General features: G+C 40.2%; 1 protein-coding gene across 12 annotated transcripts in view; it reads right to left on the minus strand.

The window, feature by feature from the left end:
* The window catches only part of RBM6 (RNA binding motif protein 6), a 104,286-nt gene that overhangs the window by 43,145 nt on the left and 38,288 nt on the right, over positions 1 to 22,853 (minus strand). For 10 of the 12 annotated variants that reach the window (XM_027038763.2, XM_027038762.2, XM_027038764.2 and 7 more), the window contains one exon: positions 13,255 to 13,328. The exons of the other annotated variants lie outside the window; for them this stretch is intronic. In XM_027038763.2, the coding sequence (XP_026894564.1) occupies positions 13,255 to 13,328 (74 nt within the window). The remainder of the gene's footprint in view (positions 1 to 13,254; positions 13,329 to 22,853) is intronic. 12 annotated transcript variants of the gene reach the window in all.

The raw sequence follows: 22,853 nt of genomic DNA on the forward strand, positions 1-22,853 counted from the left end.
TTTAAAAATGAAATAGGGGCCATCACTGCTGACTTCCTGAACATTAAAATAATAAAGGAATGTTATGAATAATTGTATGCCCAACAAAATTGATAACCTAGATGAAAAAGTCTAATTCTCAAAAAAAACCCAATCTGCCAAAACTCATACAAAAAGGAAAAGACAGGCAGCTCAGTAGGTTAAGCATCTGACTCTTGATTTGGCTCAGATCATGATCTCACGGTTGGTGGGTTCGAGCACCCTGTCAGGCTCCGCACTGACTACACAGAACCTGGGACTCTCTCTTGCCTCTCCCCACTCATGCTCATCACACGCACTCCTGCTCAAAATAAGTAAGTAAGTAAATAAATAAACATTAAAAGAAAAAAAAAAGGAAAAGACAATCTGGATAGACCTATATCTATTAAAGAAATTGGTTAATTAATAATCTTCCAAAATTGAAAGCACCAAGCCCATATGGGTTCACTGATGAAGCCAACCAAACATTTAAGAAAGAAATTACACTAACTTTCTACAATCTCTTCCAGAAGATAGAAGTAGAAAGAATACTTGCTAACTCATTCTATGTAGCAGGCAACACCCATTACCAAAATCAGACAAAGACACTACAAGAAAAGAACCACGGATCAATTATCTCCATGATAATGCAAAATCCTCAACAGAGTAACATCAAATCAAAACAAACTACGCATAAAAAGAATTATACTGGGGCACCTGGGTGGCTCAGTCAGTTAAGTGTCTCTCTCTCTCTCTTTTTTTTTTTTTAAGTTTATTTTTGAGAGAGAGAGAGAGAGAGGGAGGGAGAGAACTCACACAAGCAGGGAGCAGGCTCCAAGCTCCAAGCTGTCAGCACAGAGCTAGACACCGGGCTCAAACCCACAAACCTCGGGATCATGACCTGAGCTGAAGTCAGATGCTTAACTGACTGAGCCACCTAGATGCCCCAAGCGACCAACTCTTGATTTGGGTTCAAGTCATGATCTCACAGTTTGTGAGATCCAGCCCTGCGTGGAGCTCTGAGCTGACAGTGCAGAGCCTGCGTGGGATTCTCTCTCTGCCCATCTCCTGCTACACACACACTCTCATTCACTGTCTCAAAATAAATCAATAAACATGAAAAAAAATTATGCACCGTAACCAATTGGGCTTTATTCCAGGTATGCAGGCCAGGTTCAATTTTCAAAAACCATTTATGTACTCCATGACATCAACAGGCTAAAGAAGAAAAAAAATCACATAGTCCTATCATTAGACACAGAAAAAACACTGGACAAAATCCAACACATGTTTATGATAAAAACTCTCAGCAAAGTAGGAATAAATGGAATCTCTTCAACTTGATAAAGAACACTGAGAAAAAGAATAACAGCAGGACAGAGTTTATTGGAAATGTTAACTCTTTTCTTTAACTTGTGTTCTCCACTTTTTCTACAGAGCGAATAACAACATACTCAAGAGTCGATGAGGTGGTGAAGAACTAACCTAGGTAACTTTGGAACACAGAATTTTGATTACATACTCACAGGCTGATAACAAAAAGAACTGTCCTGAAGTACTGTACTCTAGTTTTTCACAGGGGTATGAACAAACAATTCTGAAACTACTTTATGTATACTCTAGGACTGAGCAAATAAGTAAATACATTGCGGATAATGAGACCTAAGATTTTCACTGTTAGGGAAAGGAATTATAATTCAGATTGGGGTAAAGCCGGAGAACTGTGATACTGAACCGGAATTGGAATTATCGTTATGAAATCAGAGTTTTATAAGGGAGAAGGGATGGTTCTTTCTCATAAAAGAATTCTAACAAATATGTAAAGAATGACAGAAATAGAGAATTACCATTACACAAACCCCACAGTAGTAACTGTTACAAGAATCATCAGTGAATGCTATAATTAAGTGAAAAGGGTATACTGAGAAGCAGAACATTTATATAATCTCAAAGTATGCCCTATAAGACACTTACTAATTAGTTAATTATTAAGTTAATTATACCTAAAATAGCAACTTTATAGTAGAGAAACACCACCTTACCCAAATGGTCTAAGTTAACATCAGTAGTAATGGAAAGACCCCACATCACCTGTGGTTTTCTTTTTTAAGTTTATTTATTTTGAGAGAGAGAGAGAGCAAGTGGAGTAGGGGCAGAGAGAGGGAGAGAGAGAGAATCTCAAGCGGAGATTCTTAGCGCAGAGCCCAATGCAAGGCTTGAACTCACAAATGATGAGATCATGACCTGAGCCGAAGTCAGACACTTAACTGACTAAGCCACCCAGGTGCCCCAACACCTGTGGTATTCTTGCTAAAAATGTATTAACTTGAATTTCATAAGAAAATAGACAAATCCAAACTGAGAGATGTCCTACAATGTAACTCTTCAGAATTGTTAAGGTCATGAAAGACAAAGACTGAGAAAATGTCACAGAGAAAAAAAGGATAGGATAACATGTGATCCTGGATTGCATACTAAACCAGAAAAAAGACAGCGGAACAACTGGCAAAATCTGACAAAATTCTGCAGATAATATTATACCTATGTTAACTTCCTGGTTGTGATGACTGTACTATGAAATGTAGGAGTAAAGAGTATCTGGTATTCCTTTTTTTTCCCCTTTTTAAAATATATGTATTTATTCATTTACTTATTTGTTTATTGTCTGGAATTATTCCAAAATGGAAGTTCTAAAAAATTAAAAACTTTTTAAAACTGTTTATTTTTGAGAGAGAGAGAGAGAGAGAGCGTGCATGAGTGGGGAAGGGTCAGAGAAAGGGGGACAGAGGATCTGAAGCAGGCTCTGTGTTGACAGCGGGCACCCAGATGCCCACCAAAATTAAAAACTTTGAAATAGCCTCATCCCACTAGAACCTAAGGAGACGTGCCCATTTTATTCATTATTAAATATATACCACCTAGCCTAGGACCTTGCATATGGTGGGTGCTCAAAATTCACCATGTTAACAAAAGTCATCATGAGTTGCTTCTGATATTTCCAATGTGATTCCAGACAGATCAGTCGGTATTACCCAGCAAAGCAGGTGCTGTTTACAGCAAAGTGCTATTATATTAAGATAAAATATATGCATCTTTTATTTTGAGTTTAGTCTGTATAACTAGTTCAGTACACTGGCCCCAGTTATATGGCTCTGTGAAAGCTTCTTCTAATTAAAAAAAAAAAAAATTTTTTTTTTAATGTTTATTTACTTTTGAGAGAGAGAGAGACAGAGCATGAGCGGGGGAGGGGCAGAGAGAGAGGGAGACACAGAATCCGAATCAGGCTCCAGGCTCTGAGTTGTCAGCACAGAGCCCGACATGGGGCTTGAACTCATGAACTCTGAGATCATGACCTGAGCCGAAGTTGGATACTTAACCGACCGAGCCACCCAGGTGCCCCCAACAGGTCTTATTCTAAAGTTCCTCTCCCAAGGGCACAAGCTAGGCTTGGGAATGCAAGTCTGGAGGGAGAACAGGAGCAGTGTCTGCACTCTTGCTACATTTCTAACCCCACCAATCACTCCCCACTCTGTTAGGATTAGGAGGAAGGCAAGGAGAAAGACTCATTAAGAGACAATCCATGGCAAGATGGATCGTTTTCTCTTTGGCTAACCACAATTCCTATCCCTTTAAATCGGGGTTACTCAACCTCAGCACTATTGTTGACAGTTGGAGGCAGATTAAGTCATATGGGGGCTGTCCTGTGCGTTTTAGGATATTTAGCAGCATTCCCGGCCTCTACCCTATAGATGCCAGTAGCAACAACAAAAATGTCTCCAGAATTGCCAACTGTCCAATGGTTGGGGAGGGGTGGAAAGGGAGTCAACACTGTTTCCCCCACCATTCCCCCACTGTTAAGAACCACTGTCTTGCAAAAACATGATCAAGCCAGTGCAGGTAACTTTGTGTCCCCTTTTCCCTGGCTGCTATTGCTTCTTGGTTTAATGCTGATTAGCATGTAGTCTCTCTTTGAGTATCAGGCATCCAAATGCCAGCTCTTACATAGGGGAAACACATTTGTTGGTTTACTGAAAAGCTCCACAAAAACCTCACAGTGCCCAAGAGTGGGACATTTGAATCTGGCCCTGTTTCTCATCCCTTAACCTCAACCCCAACCTCAGCCCGTGCCCAGCAGGGGACCTTCTTGGAAGCACTGGTAAGATGGCTTAAGCCCCAAACATCTTCCAAAGCATCTACTCAACCCACCAGACCTTCGCATACCTTGCCCTACCAAAGAGCACCTCCAACTACCAAAAGAGGGTCTGGGGGAAGGACAAGTCAAAGGATGCCTCTTTCCAAAAGAAGGGGCCACTACTATTCAAAAATCTCTGCATTCAAATGTGGTAAAATGTTAACATTTGGTGAATAAGAGTACAAAGCATAAAGCAAGTTTTTGCATTGTTTTTGTAACATTTCAATGAGTCTGAAATCATTAAAAAAAATGAACCTCAAACAGTGATCTTATTGGAGATGTTCTAACACTAGGCTATGATGATAGAGGCACACTGGGTGAACTTACTAAAAATTATTGAATTGTACACTTAAAATAAGTGAATTCTATGGTATCTAAATTATCACAGTAATTCTTTTTCTAAAAAACAAAAACAAAAAAAGACCCCTGTAATTCCCCTCGTACTAGAGATCAAAGATGACAATCACAATATCAATGCTGCTGGAAAGAAACCTCTAAGAAAGATATACAGGAAAGGAACCTATTCCAGCTGGGATCTGGTCCTCTGCCCCCAACCCTCACCCTCACTTTGAGCTCTGGTTAAAAATTCCAGGAAAATAGTAAAGATCCACATTGGTACCTACTAATCATCCGGTTACAGGAATACCGCCTCTAAAAAGTAGTCCAAGGATTTTCTAAATGACATTTTTAAAAAATGTATATTTATCTTTGAGAGAGAGAGAGAGACAGAGAGACAGATAGAGAGACAGACAGACAGACAGCAAGTGCGAGGGAGGGGCTGAGAGAGAGGGAGACACAGAATCCAAAGCAGGTTCCAGGCTCTGAGCTGTCTGCACAGAGCCCAACATGGGGCTCAGACCCACAAACCGTGAGATCGTGACCTGAGTCAAAGTCAAATGCTTAACCAAGTGACCCACCCAGGTGCCTCCTAAATGGCATTTTTATTTCAAATCTACTTCAAACGGTCCTTTCATGAATTTCTAACTGTATGCATACTAAAGCAGAAAGCCCACTCAACTCTACTGAACAACTACCGTACACAAGCCATGTGGCCACTTCAAATGGGGTTTGTTATCAATTCCAACCGTCAGCTTTCAGATTTTCAGCCTAAGTGTTCTTCTGTGGTAAGCTGATACCATTAGCAAAGAAATTCTTTTACATTTTAAGAATGAAATTCTAAGTCTCTAGCTTTCACACAAAATTATATACACTCTTCTTTTTTGGTAAATGAATCTAATCTGTATTTTATTTTTAGAGCTGCACTCATTCCCATTGGACTGGGACCCTGAACTAATTCCCATGCTAAGTTTAAATACTTTTTTTTTTAATTGAGAGACAGTTCACATACCATAAAATTCACTCTTTTAAAAAAAATTTTTAATGTTTACTTATTTATTTTTGAGAGAGACAGAGAGTGGGGGAGGGGCAAAAAGAGAGGGAGACACTGAATCTGATGCAGAATCCAGGCTCTGAGCCTTCAGCAGAGTCCAATGTGGGGCTTGATCATGACCTGAGCCAAAGCTGGATGCTTAACCAACTAAGCCACCTGGGCACCCCAAATTCACTCTTTTATTGTGCTTTATACAATGCAATGGGTTTAGTATATCCACAAGGTTGGTCAACAATTACTACTAATTCTAGAACATTTCATCACCCTATTACCCATTAGCAGTCACTCACCATTCCTTTGTTTTTTTTAAATGCTTATTTTTGAGAAAGAGAGAGAGAGAAAGCATGAGCAGGGGACAGGCAGAGAGAGAAGGAGACAAAGGATCCAAAGTGGGCACCATGCTGACAGTGGAGAGGCTGATGTGGGGCTCAAACTCACAAACCGTGAGATCGTGACCTGAGCTAAAGTCTGATACTTAACTAAGCCACCCAGGCATCCCAACTCACTATTCCCTCTTGAGAGCACTTCCCCCTAAGTGGCTGGTAAAACCAATCATCTATGATTCTGTGATAAGCTTCTTCCTCTATTGATTTTCCTTCGAAAATAGCATTTATGCAGATTAAACACAAATTTCACGTAGTCATAGAATTTGGAAAAATACACATCATTAGTATACAATGTTAGCATTGCTAATCTCACATTGTGAGATTAAAAATTATTTATCTAGATAAGCTTATCCATGATTATCAGTCATACCATCAATGTTCTCAATAAGAAATACATATTATATAGAATATATATTTATCTCATATGTAAATAAGTTAGAAGGTGGAATGACAGCATCCGAACACTTGGCCTAGGGAGAATGAGACACAAAGACTCTTTGTAACCTTCAGGTTCATCAAGATGGACAAGATGCCTACTAACATTGAATGTTACCTGTAGCCTAAGAGAATTCTGTAATGGGAGAACTAGCAGTAATGCTAGCTAGCCTCAGAAACAAGGCTCCCCACCCATGGGAGTGGTGGTGTGGCCATGGTCCTCTTCCCTCACATACCTGGACACCTGTGCAATCATCCCGCAGATGCTTTCAGTCTATGCATCCTAGTTTCAACCACCATCAGAACTGGTTGCCAAAGATCTAGGTGCCACCCAAAGCAGCAATACCACTTCTCAGGCATCCCTGAGTCCCAAGAGGTGGATAAGTAGCCAAGGAAAAGGAGGACAACCAAGCAGGGTCTAGTGTTATAGAATCACTCTCTTCAGTACCTCTTCTGGTAGTAAGCACGCACCACACGCTGGCCACTATACCAAGCACTTCACACGCAATTAATCTCACAACTGCTCTGAGTTGGGTACTGTGATTATCCCTCCATCTTACAGATGAGACACTAAGATTATGAAGTTACAAATGAACTAGGAAGTGACAAAGCTGGAATTCTAAATCTCTCCGTGCTCCTAACCCTATACTCTCTGGAGGTATACAAAATCATAAACCAAAGTTATAATCAAGATCACAAACTGAACTGTGCTTTTGTATAACCCCTGAGCTAGTATTTAGAATATACATATTGTTTTTTTTTTTCAATAACTGTAATCAAGTTCCAAAGGCCACAAAGCTGAAAATCAGCACTTTGCACAACCCCGTTTTTATAAAAAGTACAAACATTAACTAAAAATATCAGCTGAAAGAGATAACAAGATCAAAGAACAAAGTTGAAATCTATAGGTACATTCCCAATTTAGAACAAATTAAGAACTAAATTACCTCAAGAAATGAACAGAAATTACCACAGAAATGAGCCATGATATATATATTTATGACAAAAATTATTATAAACCTCATCACAGGAGACACACTGAAAGTTCCCCCTTAAAACTGCCAAAAGATTCAGGAAAATTAAACTGAATCCACTTCAAAACACCCTTTACAATTATTGTAGAAAGTCTGAGATATGGCAAAGCCAGGGGCTGGTCATCAGAGCTTAGGGTTTTAAAGCCACAGGCTGGATTTCTAGGGTGGTCTAACTATACTCTATGTCCCTCATATGGTGCATCTCTGGCTCTTTCTCTTGAGAGAATTTAAGATTTGAAGGCTAATGCAGCAGAAGCTCCTCAAAAGACCTGGAGGCAGTCCCCTGATAATCGGTCCCAGTCAACAGGCTAAATGGGAAGTACTGTTGATGTAAAAATAATTCTCCTGCGCACTACCACCAAATCCCTTTTTAGCTAGCTACTCCACAAAGCCCAGATGGACTGAGGCTACTGTAACTTAAGACTTTCTTGTTCCACTCAGATGTGAAGTTGCTGTGATAATAATAAATACACACTCAATATTCACTGTGTGCCAGCCAGTTCTAATCATGCATTAACTCATTTAATTCCTAGAAGTGTGAGAGGACACGGAGACACAGGGACATTAAGCTACTTGTCCAAATCACACAGGAGAAGGTGACGGAGCTGGGATGCAACCCTAGGCAGTCAGTCGGGCCTTCATGTATGTGACTACTAGGATATACTGCCTCATGCCAGCCAAGACTCAATTACTAGATAGGTAATTCTTCCAAATACCCTGACAGCAAGAATCTTCAGTAACTAATGATTTACACTCATTTTAGAATGCATTTTCTTTTCTGTTTCCCACCAATAACCTCTGCTGAGGGCAATCAGGAGAAGGCAATGAAATTGATATTTCTAGGAAGATGGCATGATTCAACCACAAGTTATAAAGCTGAGCTCTGCCTGGGGTGCCACATTCTCTTCAGTGAAGTAGATTTGGGGAGTGGGTTTAGACAACACCACAATCTTGCAGGAATTTATAAGATTATACTTTTTTGTTATTTGGAATGCACACAACTTCAATACCGGAGTATTTCATACAATATTGCTATCGACTTGAATAAAATTCCAACAAATGGTGTTTTCACCCATTTTTTCCCATCGGCCCCACAGTCTTCCTATCCCCCTAAACAAGCTTTCCCCATTGATCTCATTTTAATCATAAAGACAGATACCATTTAAGATTTGGCTTCCTTCACATTACCTTCAGAAACACCTTGGACATCCTGGTATCTTCTAAAACCCAAATTCTCTTAACTTTGTTGACACAAAAAACAGTATCTCATAAACCTTCACGTATTCTATAGCCTCCATCCACCCCCCCCCCCATGCCAGTCTGAAGGAATTTTCATGTTAGGTGATAATGGCATCTTTTCCTTGCATTTTATAAAGTCAGGCTAATTCTGTCATACAGCCATGTCATCTTCAGCTAAAGAAGGCCAATGATGCTACAAAAGTTGAGTAAAAATTCCAGAGAAATGAATTCTTCCAAAGCTATCTTTTATAAGGGCATTTTAGTAAACATTTGGCTGAATGGGAACAGGCAACAAACACCACACCTACTAACTGAAGAAAACGAAATGCTAATTCCTTTAGACCAACTGACAACAGTGTGAAAGAGCTAGTATACTCACAACTGGGTAACTGATGAAAAGGTTCGATATACTAACACATGCTCTTACACCTTTCCTTAAGTCCCAGTGAAATGGCACACACAGCAAGAGGAGGTAATATTCACCCTCAACCTGCAGGGACTTGGACAACAGAGAAAGCCCAGGGTAAGTGACACTGCTATAAATAACTTTCCCAGTAGGGGTGGAATAAAAAACCCTGCCTCACAGTGTTTTGGGCTTTCTACATCTCCTAGACAGAGAGAGGTGAAGGTATGAGCTGACAGACCTCTGCTGGAAATTACTTCCCCAGACAGCTGCTGGCTAAATGATGCCCTGAGGAGTCCTCTTGACCACAATGCTCAGTACTGCTGCAGAGTGTCCTACTGTCTGATGCCTCCACGAAGGCGCTGGGAAAGGGCTAGTGGGGCCTTGGTTATCATCCTGCCTCTCTAAGGCACACTTACTCCACAATATTTGACAAAGCAAGCTGGCAGAAGCCTCCTTTACTCCCTTACCCTAGACTTGCTAGTATCAGTCAATGATAAATAAAAGACATTTCACATCAAGAATCAGGATAAAAAGAATTATAAAACAATAAGAAAAACCAAAAAATACCAACCCAAAACATTTGACAGAAACCTCTTCGGAAGCATATACACAGATTCTACTTAGAGGTGCCCAGCAGATGGTGACTCAGAATCTGTACCAATTTGATCTAAAGTAAAACCTAGAGGGTAGGAGAATGAATGAATAGACAGAGACATTCATCTTCCATAAACACTTGCTTGGTTTATCCACTCTGAGGACTTCTCTCACATACTTATATCTAAGATTTTGTACTGTGTTACTGGGAGTTTGAACCACATCCATTTTCTTAAAGAATACCCAGATATTTAAGAAATAAATTTATTTTCCTAGAATTATGATTGAAAATTACTTGACACGAAGAAGGGAGAGGGAGTAGGAGGAGGAGATGATCATCTAATTTCAAATGCTTATAAGGTACCAGATTCTATGCTAAGTGTTCTGTATACATTATTCACCAAATGTAATGTCACTCCTCAAGAAGCTTCCCTGACTACCCCTTCTAAAATTGCCCCCATCGTGCATTCTTTAATACCCTGCTCTGTTATCTTTACAGCACTCAGGACTATCATATATTATTTTAAATTTGTCTAGTTGCTTATGCTCTGTCTTCAAACACTAAGACAGAGGTTATATAATCTATCTTGTTTACTGCAGCATCTCCAGCGTTGAGAAAAGTGCCTGGCACACAGCAGGCATTCATGAATGTATGATCTCACTGAGTCCACACCAGAGCCCCATGAGGTACTGGTTACAGAGGGAACTGAGGCTGAGGGAGGTAAAGAAACTTGCCAGAGACAACCCACCTAAGAAGTAACATCTGAATGCAGAACCTATACTCCTCTTTGCTGTGCTATACTATATAGGTACAAAAAAATCCCCTGGTGGGGCGCCTGGGTGGCGCAGTCGGTTAAGCGTCCGACTTCAGCCAGGTCACGATCTCGCGGTCCGTGAGTTCGAGCCCCGCGTTGGGCTCTGGGCTGATGGCTCAGAGCCTGGAGCCTGTTTCCGATTCTGTGTCTCCCTCTCTCTCTGCCCCTCCCCCGTTCATGCTCTGTCTCTCTCTGTCCCAAAAATAAATAAACGTTGAAAAAAAAAAAAAATCCCCTGGAGATCCGACTCTTAAAAATCTTTCCATCAGGGGCGCCTGGGTAGCTCAGTTCGTTAAGCATCCGACTTCGGCTCAGGTCACGATCTCGTGGTTCATGGGTTTGAGCCCCATGTCGGGCTCTGTGCTGACAGCTCAGGGCCTGGAGCCTGCTTCGGATCCTGTGTCTCCCTCTCTCTCTGCCCCTCCCCCACTCATGCTGTCTGCCTCTCTCTCTCAAAAGTAAATAAACATTAAAAAATTAAAAAAAAAATATTTCCACCAAAATGACCTGCATATACCCTGAGTTGTGCTAAAGATCATTAGGAGGATGCTGAGTGGATCGTAAAACCTATGCAGTTCAGCGAGAGGATTCTGTTGTGTGGCAGTGCTAAGCAGTATGCCCTCTGTCCCATGACTAGGGGAAGAATAAAAAGCTAGGAAAGGAAGTTGACTGAATAAGGATATGGTGCTACTTTATTAAGGAATAACTCCAGTGAATATTAAAAACGAGATCACACAAAAAATTGGTATTTGAGAGAATACCCTCTGGGATCTATGAATACCAAAATGCCTGTCACCTTTCTTAGTCTGCTACAAGTTCCTGGAAGATAGAGGCTGTCTCTTATTTGTACTGCTGCACAGAGTACCTCATGATACTATATGCATAAAGATGGCTGTCAAAACATCCTATTTCACCCCAAAAGAATTCTGGCACTCCTCTTCCTTTGTTCTGGTATCTCATTCACTAGGCAAGGGTTGGTCATCAGGGATCTAATCTAGGAGCCCTAAGCATGTTCACAGAATGTGTGGGGAGGCTGGGAGTAGAGATGTCTAAAGGCCGCTCTCCCTCCATACTGCTTGTGTAAATGCACATTTTGCCAGATATGGCTCCAAAAGAAACCCTGCCTCAGGATAAACCCTGTTTTTAAAGAAGGCTGTCTTAATTCTATTTGACATTTCTCTTCAAGGGGCTAGAGATTTCAGACAGGATATTTTGTTGGGATAGAGGGAAAAGGCAATTAAGACACAATATTGTTATTTTTTAAGATCAAAGATTAAATAACTCTGATAGAAAGTAACACTCTTCTAGGAAACACATACAGTTGGGAGAATGGTACAAAAGAATAGCATCTGCCACGGCTCCCCCGTTTATGTTTCCACCACTCACAGTATTATTTAACACAGTGGCAAAGGACTTAATGATTAGTCACTGAGAACAAGATGTTCATAAACTAAATGAGTGTTCTCAAATTAGGACAGACAATTAGAATGGACTTGACCATAAGCAGAAAGATTGGGATCTTCATTCTCTCAAAATATCATTAGGTAGCACAGTTTCTAACATATAATTAGCATCTATTAAATGACTGGCTTATTGATGGGCAATGAACAAATCAGTCAACAAGAACTCTGTCAAGGGGATACAGTCCTAATCCGGTCATTTTCTGAGGATCTAACAGTATTTATACTACTAACAATAGGTATGGATACATGAAGTTTCCCCTAATTAGTGCTTGTTCCCAAAGGGTTACAGCATGTCATCTCCATACCCATAAGGGGAGAACATGGCCAAAGAAGGGAAAAGGTTAAGTGTCATGAGCCATGATGAATGGAACAAAGCTGATGAAAGGCCATCAAGCTATAAGAGAAGAAGAGTTCTCATGCACTACTACTCTTCTCTGGCAGAGCCTTAAGATCTTGGGCATACAGCTGTGATTCACACTGTTAAGTACAGGCAGTGGGTACATAAAAATAAAACAGTATCATTAAGCTTCTTTCTCCCAGACAGAGGAACTAAGACACCACAAAGAAAATAACTTTCTCCAAGGGAACACCATGACAAGAAGGACTCTATCCATTTCATAACTCCTTCCAAAACTATTAAAGATCCAGATTACAGCTCTAGGTGGCAAGCTGCCTACATCTAGATATTTCAAACATAAGGTAAGTCCAGATTCAGATTCACCAGCTCAGTCTATATGCAGCCAAGAACTTGAGTATGAAACTCCAATTTGTAAAGAACCATGATGAATGCAATACACAGGAATAATCTACTCCTCTCTCCTCCCCGATGGCCCTCTTGAGAAAGCAGCACATGCAGGCAGGACCTGAGTGTCACAGGAGTTGCCATCAGTGGTCTTCACCCTAGGTCTGGGTGTAAGTACTGACCTAGAATTCCTGTGCCAGGCAAATCCTTGAGATGACACACAGTCAAGGATTATTCTTTGCATTAGGTTCTCCATATCAGTCACACTCCAAAGGGAGGCACTCCAGACCTGTCATTTTTGCCCATCTACTGTCTTTGGCATCTAGTCCAACTGCAACTAGGCTCCAGTTTTTAAAATATACTTGTGCCCATTAACTCTTCTAAAGAAACCTTCCCAGCCTCTTCTAGAGTTTCTCCTTACAACCATTTTCTAGTTGGAATGTGGTATGCTCCAAATACAGATTTCTGGTACCTTTCCAAAGTTCAATCATGAGAAACCCTCCCTCCCCATATAGAAAAAATATATCCTTCCAGCATCATTTGACCGAAGTATAAAGCAACCTGGTTGGCCTCCATGCATCCGATGGCATCTTCCAAGAGTGAAAACTCCACGCAGACATAGCCATAGTCGTAACCTGGGGACAGCATTTAAATACAGACGGGAGTGGTGTTAGTGCCTTGCAAACACAAAAGACACACTTAAATCCCCTGTTTCTGAACCCCTTAATACAAGCCCTCCCAACTAGCCCCTCCCTCCCCTATACTAGGCAAAGCTGCTATTCCAAACAGAAAAAAGTACTGAAAGAAAATCTGGATGTTTCTGGACTTTGAGAGTCATTCCACAGTGGCTTTTTCTATTAACCAAGAAGATCCTTTGCTCTCTTTAGCACTGATGGTCTGGTGAAGGTGCCCCAGAATTAGGTAATCCCACAGTTAAGTTCAAGTGGGCACCCAAAACATATTAATCACAAGGTGAATCTTCTGGAAAAACAAAGTCAAGAAGAACAGGGAAGTATCTGGAAAAAAAAAATGTATCCCAAGAGAGGAAGGAGAAGCAATTATCCCAAAGCTATGCTAATAGTCACCACTTTTCAAGCAGAAACCACCTTCAAAGACAGAAGTGCTGACAGACTGAGGCAACTATTCTGTTTGGATACCACAGGAGGCTTCTGGTTGGCAGGGGACAGACCATTTCAGGTCTCCTCTTTTTTTCTTTGTTTCAACTCAACTCATAAACCAGCTTAAATCTTTATGAAAGGAAGAAGGTGTAAAAGCATAAATAAATTCAAATAGCTGGGTCCAAAATTGTGCTTGTGCACAAAGATTGGCGGTGGGGTAGGCTGGGGGAGAGACAGCAGTTGTTAGCAATCAGTACATGTTCAAGAACTGTATGAACCATTAGAGTTACAGAATACCCTTCACCTTTCTCCTAAGCAAGTGTCATTTGCAACTCTCATGACCCATGAGACTGGGAGCTCATGGGATTTACAGGCTGCCAAGCTCTAATACTAACCCATCCTATAATTTCCCAGATACTGGCACCACATGACTACAAAACACACTTGGCAATGCAATGCTCCACAAGGGCTTCCATGCTTCCTCCACTGCCTCCCAGGATAAAGACACTCATGTTTAGAAGCAACGCTGTGCAAATGAACAGCAAGAAAAAGATGTGACTTGTTCAGATGAGAAAAAAACTCAGGGAAAGAGAAAGAGAAACAACACAAACCCAGGCCAATTTTGAGCAGTAAGTATATATAATAGGAAACTAAGTATCATTACATTAAGGTATCAAAGGTCAAAAAGTAAAAAAATCAAAATCAAAACAGACAAAAATTAGAGCAACAGAAAATGTAACTTAAAAAAAAAAAAAGACCAAACATGGTGACATGGGTTGGATTCTTTGTCACTTGGATTGAATGGCCTGAAATGTTTTATTATGATAAGAATAAAACTGACTTCAGACTTGTTAAATACTCCAAGTTCATTATGAAATATGACAATGGTATAGGCTGATTCTTGCTTAGAATTTTAGGAGTTAACCAGGAAGGAAAAAACAAATCTATTAGAAATCTCAGCATCACTTTAGGCTGAGAGAGATTTTCTATTTGATTTCACAGCTTTGACCAACATTAACCCCTGCAACCTCTACCTAAATTTACCAAAAATCAGCCTCCTGTGATTAGTAACTATTTGAAAAAATGAAACTACTCTAAAGAAATGGTATATATATTTACATATGCCCTGTTAACAATGGAAATTGTTTTGTTACTTAATTCCTTTTGAGTGGATTTTCTTGATCAAACTTGGTGAACATCTACAGAAAACACTGGAAATTTTGTAAAGGGCTCTGATTGTTCCTGGGAAACACTGGAGAGTAACAGAAGCAACTAAGGTCCCTTTTATCACCAAATATCTACTGCAAACATTGAAATGCATATCCACAATCAGAAGGGGGTACCCAAGGAATAAGCAGATATATTCTCAAGTGTGGGGATCACCTCTACAAAGCATATCAAAGTTCAGGTGTGTGGAAAGCAACTCTCTCTATAGCTGCCAAAATGGACAACACAGGGAACTAACACCAATTGGGAAAGCCTTGAGCTTCTTTTCTGTACTTAAAGAAGTAACTATTGTGGCCCAGAAGGGCACACCACAGAATCTATAGACAGAGAAAGAAAGAAGATTCATGACAACCTTCATACTTTGCTAAAGGACACACAAGACTTTGATACTACACTCATTGGAAAGGGAAAAGATATGTCTGCAAGCAACATTATGAGCATCTTTATACATCAACACTGTAATACTTTATGTTTACAATGTGCTTCAGATTTAATATTAGAATCACAAGCCCAACATTCCATTTCTTTGCCTGAAACTTTAGCTATTACACAGTAACAAAAACTTAAAGTTTAATTATAATGCCTAAAACTTAAAAAAAAAAAAAAAGTACCTAATCTTGATCCTAAGCATTTTTTGTGTCTCACAGCTGTATAAGGATTTTTCAGAAACTGCCAAAATGGACAATACTAATACTTACGTAGCACTTGTTGGTGCAAGGCTGCACTCGAAACACTTTACATACACTAATTTAATCCTCACAAGACTACCCTATGAGGTAAGTACTATTAAGTTCATGGGGTTATAGGCATAGGGAAATAGGCAAAGAAATAAGTAATTTGCTTAAAATCACCTCAATGGTAAGTAGCAATATGGGCTCAGAGCCAGGCAGTACAGATTCAAATCGATGCTGTTAACTGCTACACTGAATAGCCTCTCACCTTTTAATAAAATCCAAGAGTGATACAGATAATCTGAATTCTGAATTTTACAGCCCAATCACAGAAAGGGTACAGACAGATAAGACCGTGTCTATCGTTAAGAAATACTGAGATCTGGGGGCGCCTGGGTGGCTCAGTCGGTTAAGCGTCCGACTTCAGCTCAGGTCACGATCTCGCGGCCCGTGGGTTCGAGCCCCGCGTCGGGCTCTGGGCTGATGGCTCAGAGCCTGGAGCCTGCTTCCAATTCTGTGTCTCCCTCTCTCTCTGCCCCTCCCCCGTTCATGCTCTGTCTCTCTCTGTCTCAAAAATAAATAAACGTTAAAAAAAAAAAATTAAAAAAAAAAAAAAAGAAACACTCAGATCTGGGTGCTTGAGTGGCTCAGTCAGTTAAGCATCTGACTTCAGCTCAAGTCATGATCTCATTTTGTGAGTTCAAGCCCCCTATCAGGCTCCATGCTGTCAGTGTGGAGCCTGCTTGGGATTCTCTCCTTCTCTCCCTCCCTCCCTCCTTCTCTCTCATTCTCTCTCTCTCTCCCTCCCTCCCTCTCTAAAATAAAATAAAATTTGGGTGCCTGGGTGGCTCAGTCAATTAAGTGTCCAACTCTTGATTTCAGCTCAGGTCATGATCTCTCAATTTATGAATTCGAGTCCCACATCAGGCTCAGCACTGACAGTGTGGAGCCTGCTTGGGATTCTCTCTGTCTCTCTGTCTCTGTCTCTCAAAAATAAATAAATAAATAAACTTAAAATAACATAAAATGAAATAAAGAAATACTGAAATCAGCATACCAGTTATCCTTACTCTAAAATACCTATAGCAAAACCTTTTGAGTGGGCCAGAGTATGCAAGTTAGAAAGCATTCGCACTCATGGACTGCTATACTGGCTACCAAAAGTCTTCTGCAAAGACAAAAACCTGAAACTCTTGTAATGATGGTTACAAAAATTACAATACAGTAAGACACTTGATATAGGAAACTTAATATAACATATTTTAAAGGCTTCAAAAATGAGGACAATTATATAAAACGTGTATAGGAAAACGAACCAGAATTAAACACAATGAAGTTGCATCTAACTCCTAGGTTAGACATAAAGTCCGCATATGAGATGAAAACCATGCATTGTCAAAATCATACTCGAACACCCCAACGTGAAGAACAACATACCATCTCTCAATATAGGTTAAGTCCAACACTGCCAGTTTTTCCTCCAGCGTTGCAACAGATCGCTTTTCTTTTGGTTGACACCAGATGAAGAGGCTGGCTTGCATTTAAGGGCCATAATGTATGAAAAACATATCACTTTAAATAACAGAATCACAGCTAGCACAGTGAATGCTCACACTTAGAGAAACTTGGATACAGAGACCAACTGAAGCCACGGCCGAGTCACATCCCACCTCTCATGCTCACTTCATGAGAGGGAAGATGGGGTTGTAGAGAGGGGTTGAGCAAGCACAGGTGAAATTTGAAAATGATGTAATGCAACACAACTGTACATGAACATGATTACAATGGTTGTATTGTTATAGTGGGATAATTGGGGATTTTTTTATAATTCACAGAAAAAGTTCTAGTAGACCTGTTCCACCACAGACCTAAACATTCTGAAAACAACCAACAAACTCTGCATTCAGAATTGCTAGGAACCATTTGGAATCATTAAGATGATAAACTCAGTGTTAACAGTCCCACAAAAAGATTCTTACCTAAAGTGTAAAAAATTCTTTTATTACGTTTTTCTTCTACCACCACATGCTGGAAGAAGCCTGGTGGCCTGATGGGTCTTTGCACTTATTTATAGGACTATTAAAAAGCGTATTTTACTCCATTTTCTATTCCAAATGTGTAGATTTCTTGGGGCGCCTGGGTGGGTTAGTCGGTTAAGCATCCGACTTCAGCTCAGATCATGATCTCATGGTTTGTGGGTTCGAGCCCTGCATTGGGCTCTGTACTGGCAGCTCAGAGCCTGAAGTCTGCTTCAGATTCTGTGTCTTCCTCTCTCTCAAAAATAAACATTAAAAAATAACTTTTTAATAAAAAAAATAAATAAAATTTCAATTCTTCTTCATATTCACTAATCACGTGGTTGTCTATTCTCCAAAAAAGTACCTGTGATAAAAACTAACCAGGTGCTTAATAAGTGCTTATTAATAAGGTTTTTAAAAAGTACAGAAAACAAAGCCCTGACAAATAATATACAGTATCTTTTAGTCTCTACTCCTAAAAAAGCTGACTCAGAGACGCTGACAAAGATGGCCCTCAATTGTTCAAGTCAACTGTAATGTCTATACCAAACCATGCTTTTGTAACAATTACACAGCAATATTTATTTAAGCAAATGAGATGAGCAGCCCTACATTCAAACTAGTCTAGAAAAACTCAACTAACATAAACAATTCTGGCTCAATTCCCTATTAGGAGGACTAAGTGACTTTGATAAAGCCTGGAATATACATACCAACTATGAAATGTAAAGAGTTTTAAAGGATTTTAAAGGACATAGGCAGCAGGGAATCATGATGAACACTGAGTACAACGTATAGAATTGTTGAATCACTATATTCTACACTTGAAACTATACTGGAATAATTAAAAAACAAAAAGAAGACATAGAGGGGCAAAGAGGTTTCTTTATTTTATTGGGTATCTCTGAGGAAAAGAAAACACATTTTTTTTTCTCTAAACAAGGATTATTATTTCTGTGAGAACAAAGCATTATGAATATAAAAAACACCATGACAAATCTTAATAGAGATTCAAGAGGGCTAAAGGTCCTATTTTCGTAATTCCATTTCATTGGGGCTACAGGTTTTTAGAAGTAAAATATTATCAAGTTAGAGATTTTAACAAAAACCAAAACAGAACTGATCCAGGTATTTGAATTCCTATCAATGGGAATAATATACCAAAAGAGGCTGGTGTGTAAGATTTCTAAGAGGTACTTTGGCCTGCTAAACCCTCAGGTGAATATGCACCTGCAGCTTGCGTTATGAAAATTAGGAAAATATCTGATTTATATGTCAACCTATTGTGTGGGAAGAATAGAATTGGACCCAGGAGGGGCCCCTGGGTGGCTCGGTAGGTTAAGCGTCTAACTCTGGATTTTGGCTCAGGTCACGATCTCCTGTTCCTGAGATCAAGCCCCGCCTCAGGTTCTGTGCTGAGCAAGGAGGCTGCTTGGGATTCTCTCCCCCCCCCTCCCGTCTCTGTCCCTCCCCCAATCATGTTCTTTCAAAATAAACAAAACATTAAAAAAAAAAAAAAAAAAAAAAAGAACCGGACCTATGAAATTCATTACATTGACATCTTATAAGCACTTTCAATCCTCTCCCCCTCAACTATGCACATAAGGGTTGCTGGTTTCTAACAGAAAAAGATGAAACAAGGAAGATACCCACTCATGATTACTTGCTAAATTTTTTAAAACTGCATATGGTTCTATTTTATTTAGTGCTCCATCTGTGCCAACTGATTATAAAAGAAAAAAAAATGGGGGTGGGTTTCATTTTCAAGTAGTTTTCAAAGTTCAAAATTAATCTTAGGGTCACTTCATCCTTATGATGGTTCTCTGGCCCCGGGATACCATTTGTTAGGAAATTCTCACCCTTATTTAATTCATTTCAATTCCAATGACATTAATAATGCTATGTAAGCATGGCGGAAGAGGAGGGTCCTTGCCCTCAGAGAGTCTGGTCTAAAGGAAGACTTATAAAACAGACAGGCATAGACCACCTCAAGATGCTATGTAAGTCAGAAAAGGAAACAATTATTATTTTTTATTGAGACAGAATTACATAACATTGTGCTGGTTTTAGGTACACAACATAATGGTTCAATATATGTGTATACTGCAAAATGATTACTACAATAAGTTTATAATTAATACCCATCACCACGTACAGTTACCAATTTTTTTTTCTTGAGATCTTTTAAGATCTATTCTCTTAGCAACTTTCAAATATACAAAACAGTACTGTTAACTACAGTCATCATGATATACATTACATCCTCAGGACTTACTTATCTGGGCACAATTTTTTTTTTTTAACTTTATTTATTTACGTAATCTCTACACTCAATATGGGGCTAAAACTCAAAATCCCAAGATCAAGAGTCACATGCTCTTCCAACTGAGCCAGCCAGGAGCCCCTGGGAACAATTATTCTTTACAAAGCCAATGATCTAGTTCAATTTTTGTTCACTTGAAAACAAACAATCTACAGAGCGAACAGCTGGAGTAAAAGAGGAACCTCTGCAGATCTACTTTTTTCCCCAGCCAATAACACTCTATCCTGGCAGGAAAGATCGTGTAAGTGTGGCGAAAGGATCACTGAAGAGAAGAACAGCAACACTGAATGCTGTAGCAAACTGCCCATGTAGAGATAATCCCAGAACAAGAGAAGTCCCAGGTTAGGGGTGACGTCTTTTCATTCCTACATCCCCAACACTAGCATAATACCTGGTACATGGTGCTGCTCAGTCAACACCACATCAATTGTAATGAGTATCTTCACTGGAGCAAGACACAAGAAAAGTAACTTCTACAGTTTGTATATATGCAGAAGCTAACTCACCACAAGCTCCCAGTCAAGCCACTTCTCTCTGGGCTTGGGTTATCCATACACCAAGTTGCAATGATGGTAACTTCTTTGCAGAGTGGTTTCAGGAGTGCATTTCAGTACCCCTGTGCTTCTATTACAAAGCATTAGGGGGACGCCGGGGTGGCTCAGTTGGTTAAGTGTCCGACCTCAGCTCAGGTCATGAGCTCACAGTTCATGGGTTTGAGCCCCACATGGGGCTCTGTGCTGACAGCTCAGAGCCTGGAGCCTGCTTCAAATTCTGTCTCCCTCTCTGCCCCTCCCCTGCTTGCACTTGGTCTCTCTCTCTCTCTCTCAAAAATAAACATTAAAAAAATTAAAAAAGAAAAATAAAGAACAAAGCATTATTAGAGACTAAAGATCAAACAGTACCTGTGTTGCTGTTCCTCATATGTGCCCCAATATTAACATTTTAGCACTGATTTCTAGTTGATGCTAAGAATATACCTGCTTCTCCCACAGATCACAAAGCTGTTTTCATTTCAAGTGGGAGGAAAATGTCCCAATCAACTTTTTTCCCATTGCCTTGGCCCTAGTGCCAAATTAGAGGACAACTCAACACTGTTCTAATGGGCTCTGGGAGGTTCCACAAAGATAATGGCTTCTGAGCTAGAAGTTGCTCAAATTAACAGATCACACGGGCCCAGCCTCTCACCTATTCCAGAATTAAAATAGCATCCAGAGAAGGGTCAAACAACTGGCATTCTGTGAGACTCACACTTTGACCAGATCATAAGCCTAGGTCACCTATGCCTTATAACAGAAAACTGATGCCCAACTAAATTTACTGGATACCAGCCAGATCCACCTTTGAGAGCCCCATCTGTGGTAATATAGAAAGATATTGGGTCTCTGTTCCAGTTTCCTGGCATGGAGTTTCTAAAACCCTTGGAATTTTCTGAGTGATAGGGTGATATGATGTCTTTTGTTCTAATGAGGTGACTCTTGGCAGGCTCCTAGACAGCATCAGGATGGGGCCTGGTGATCAAACTGTCCAAGCTTTGATTAGAAGCTTGGAAACTTTGGGGGCGCCTGGGTGGTTCAGTTGGTTGAGTGTCCAACTATGATGCAGGTCATGACCTTGCAGTTTGTGGGTTCAAGCCCTGCATCAGGCTCACTGCTGTCAGCGGGGAGCCTGCTGCAGATCCTCTGTTCCCCCTCTCTTTCTGCCCCTCCCCCCACCCACACTCTCTCAAAAATAAATAAACAAATAAATAAATAAAAGCAAGCTTAGAACTTTTGGCCTCACCACTCCCACCCCTCAATTTGCAGGGAGGGGAAAGGAGCTGGAATTTAAGCTAATCACCAGCAGGTCAATGATTTAAACAACAATGCCTGCATAATGGAACCTCCATAAAAACCCCTCAATGGTAAGATCTGGAAAGTTTCCAGGTAAGTGAAAGCATCCACATGCATCTGTGTACAATTGTCTCTTTTTGTCTGATCACTTCCTGTAACATCCATGCAGAGTCCTATTTTATTTTACCTCCTCTGAAAATTAGGGAAGGTCGTTAACAATTATTTACTGACCTCTCTGACCAATAATTACCTCCAAACATTCATTTAGGTGTTATTCTTTTTTATATATTTTTTAATGTTTTTATTTATTTTTGAAGGAGAGAGAGAGAGAGACAGAGCATGAGCAGGGGAGGAGCAGAGAGAGGGAGACACAGAATCCGAAGCAGGCCCAGGCTCCGAGCTGTCAGTACAGAGCCCGACGTGGGGATCAAACTCACGAACCACGAGATCATGACCTGAGCCGAAGTTGAACGCTTAACTGACTGAGCCACCCCAGGCACCCCTAGGTGCTACTCTTTTTTAAAGCCTATTGCCTCTAAAAGTCCTATGTTTGCCATCCTCTAACGACTTTAGGATTAAAATAACTGAACATTTTTTCATCAAGTTACCCAGAGTAGTAAACTTCAAACTTAAAGCCAAAAGAACCCATGATGCACGAGAACTCCCAGATTCCTTTGATTGATTATCCCAGATCCCTTAATTGATTTATAAGATTCTGTGGCCTAGTCAGAAGAGGAATACAGAACACTCATCCCATATACCCATTTTCCACAGAAACTGAAGTCTCTAAAGTCAAAGATTACAATACTCATGACGGCCAGCATATCCTCTGCACCACAACATGCTATACGTATTACTTGGATAAATAAATCAATAAACAATAACACTGAACACTGTCCAATATTTTCAAAGGTAGAGCCATATACTAACCAGAATGGCACAGAGGCGCCTGGCTGGCTCATTCAGTAGTGTGT

The sequence above is a fragment of the Acinonyx jubatus genome, chromosome A2, assembly GCF_027475565.1.
Source record: "Acinonyx jubatus isolate Ajub_Pintada_27869175 chromosome A2, VMU_Ajub_asm_v1.0, whole genome shotgun sequence".
Taxonomy (NCBI): Eukaryota; Metazoa; Chordata; class Mammalia; order Carnivora; family Felidae; genus Acinonyx; species Acinonyx jubatus.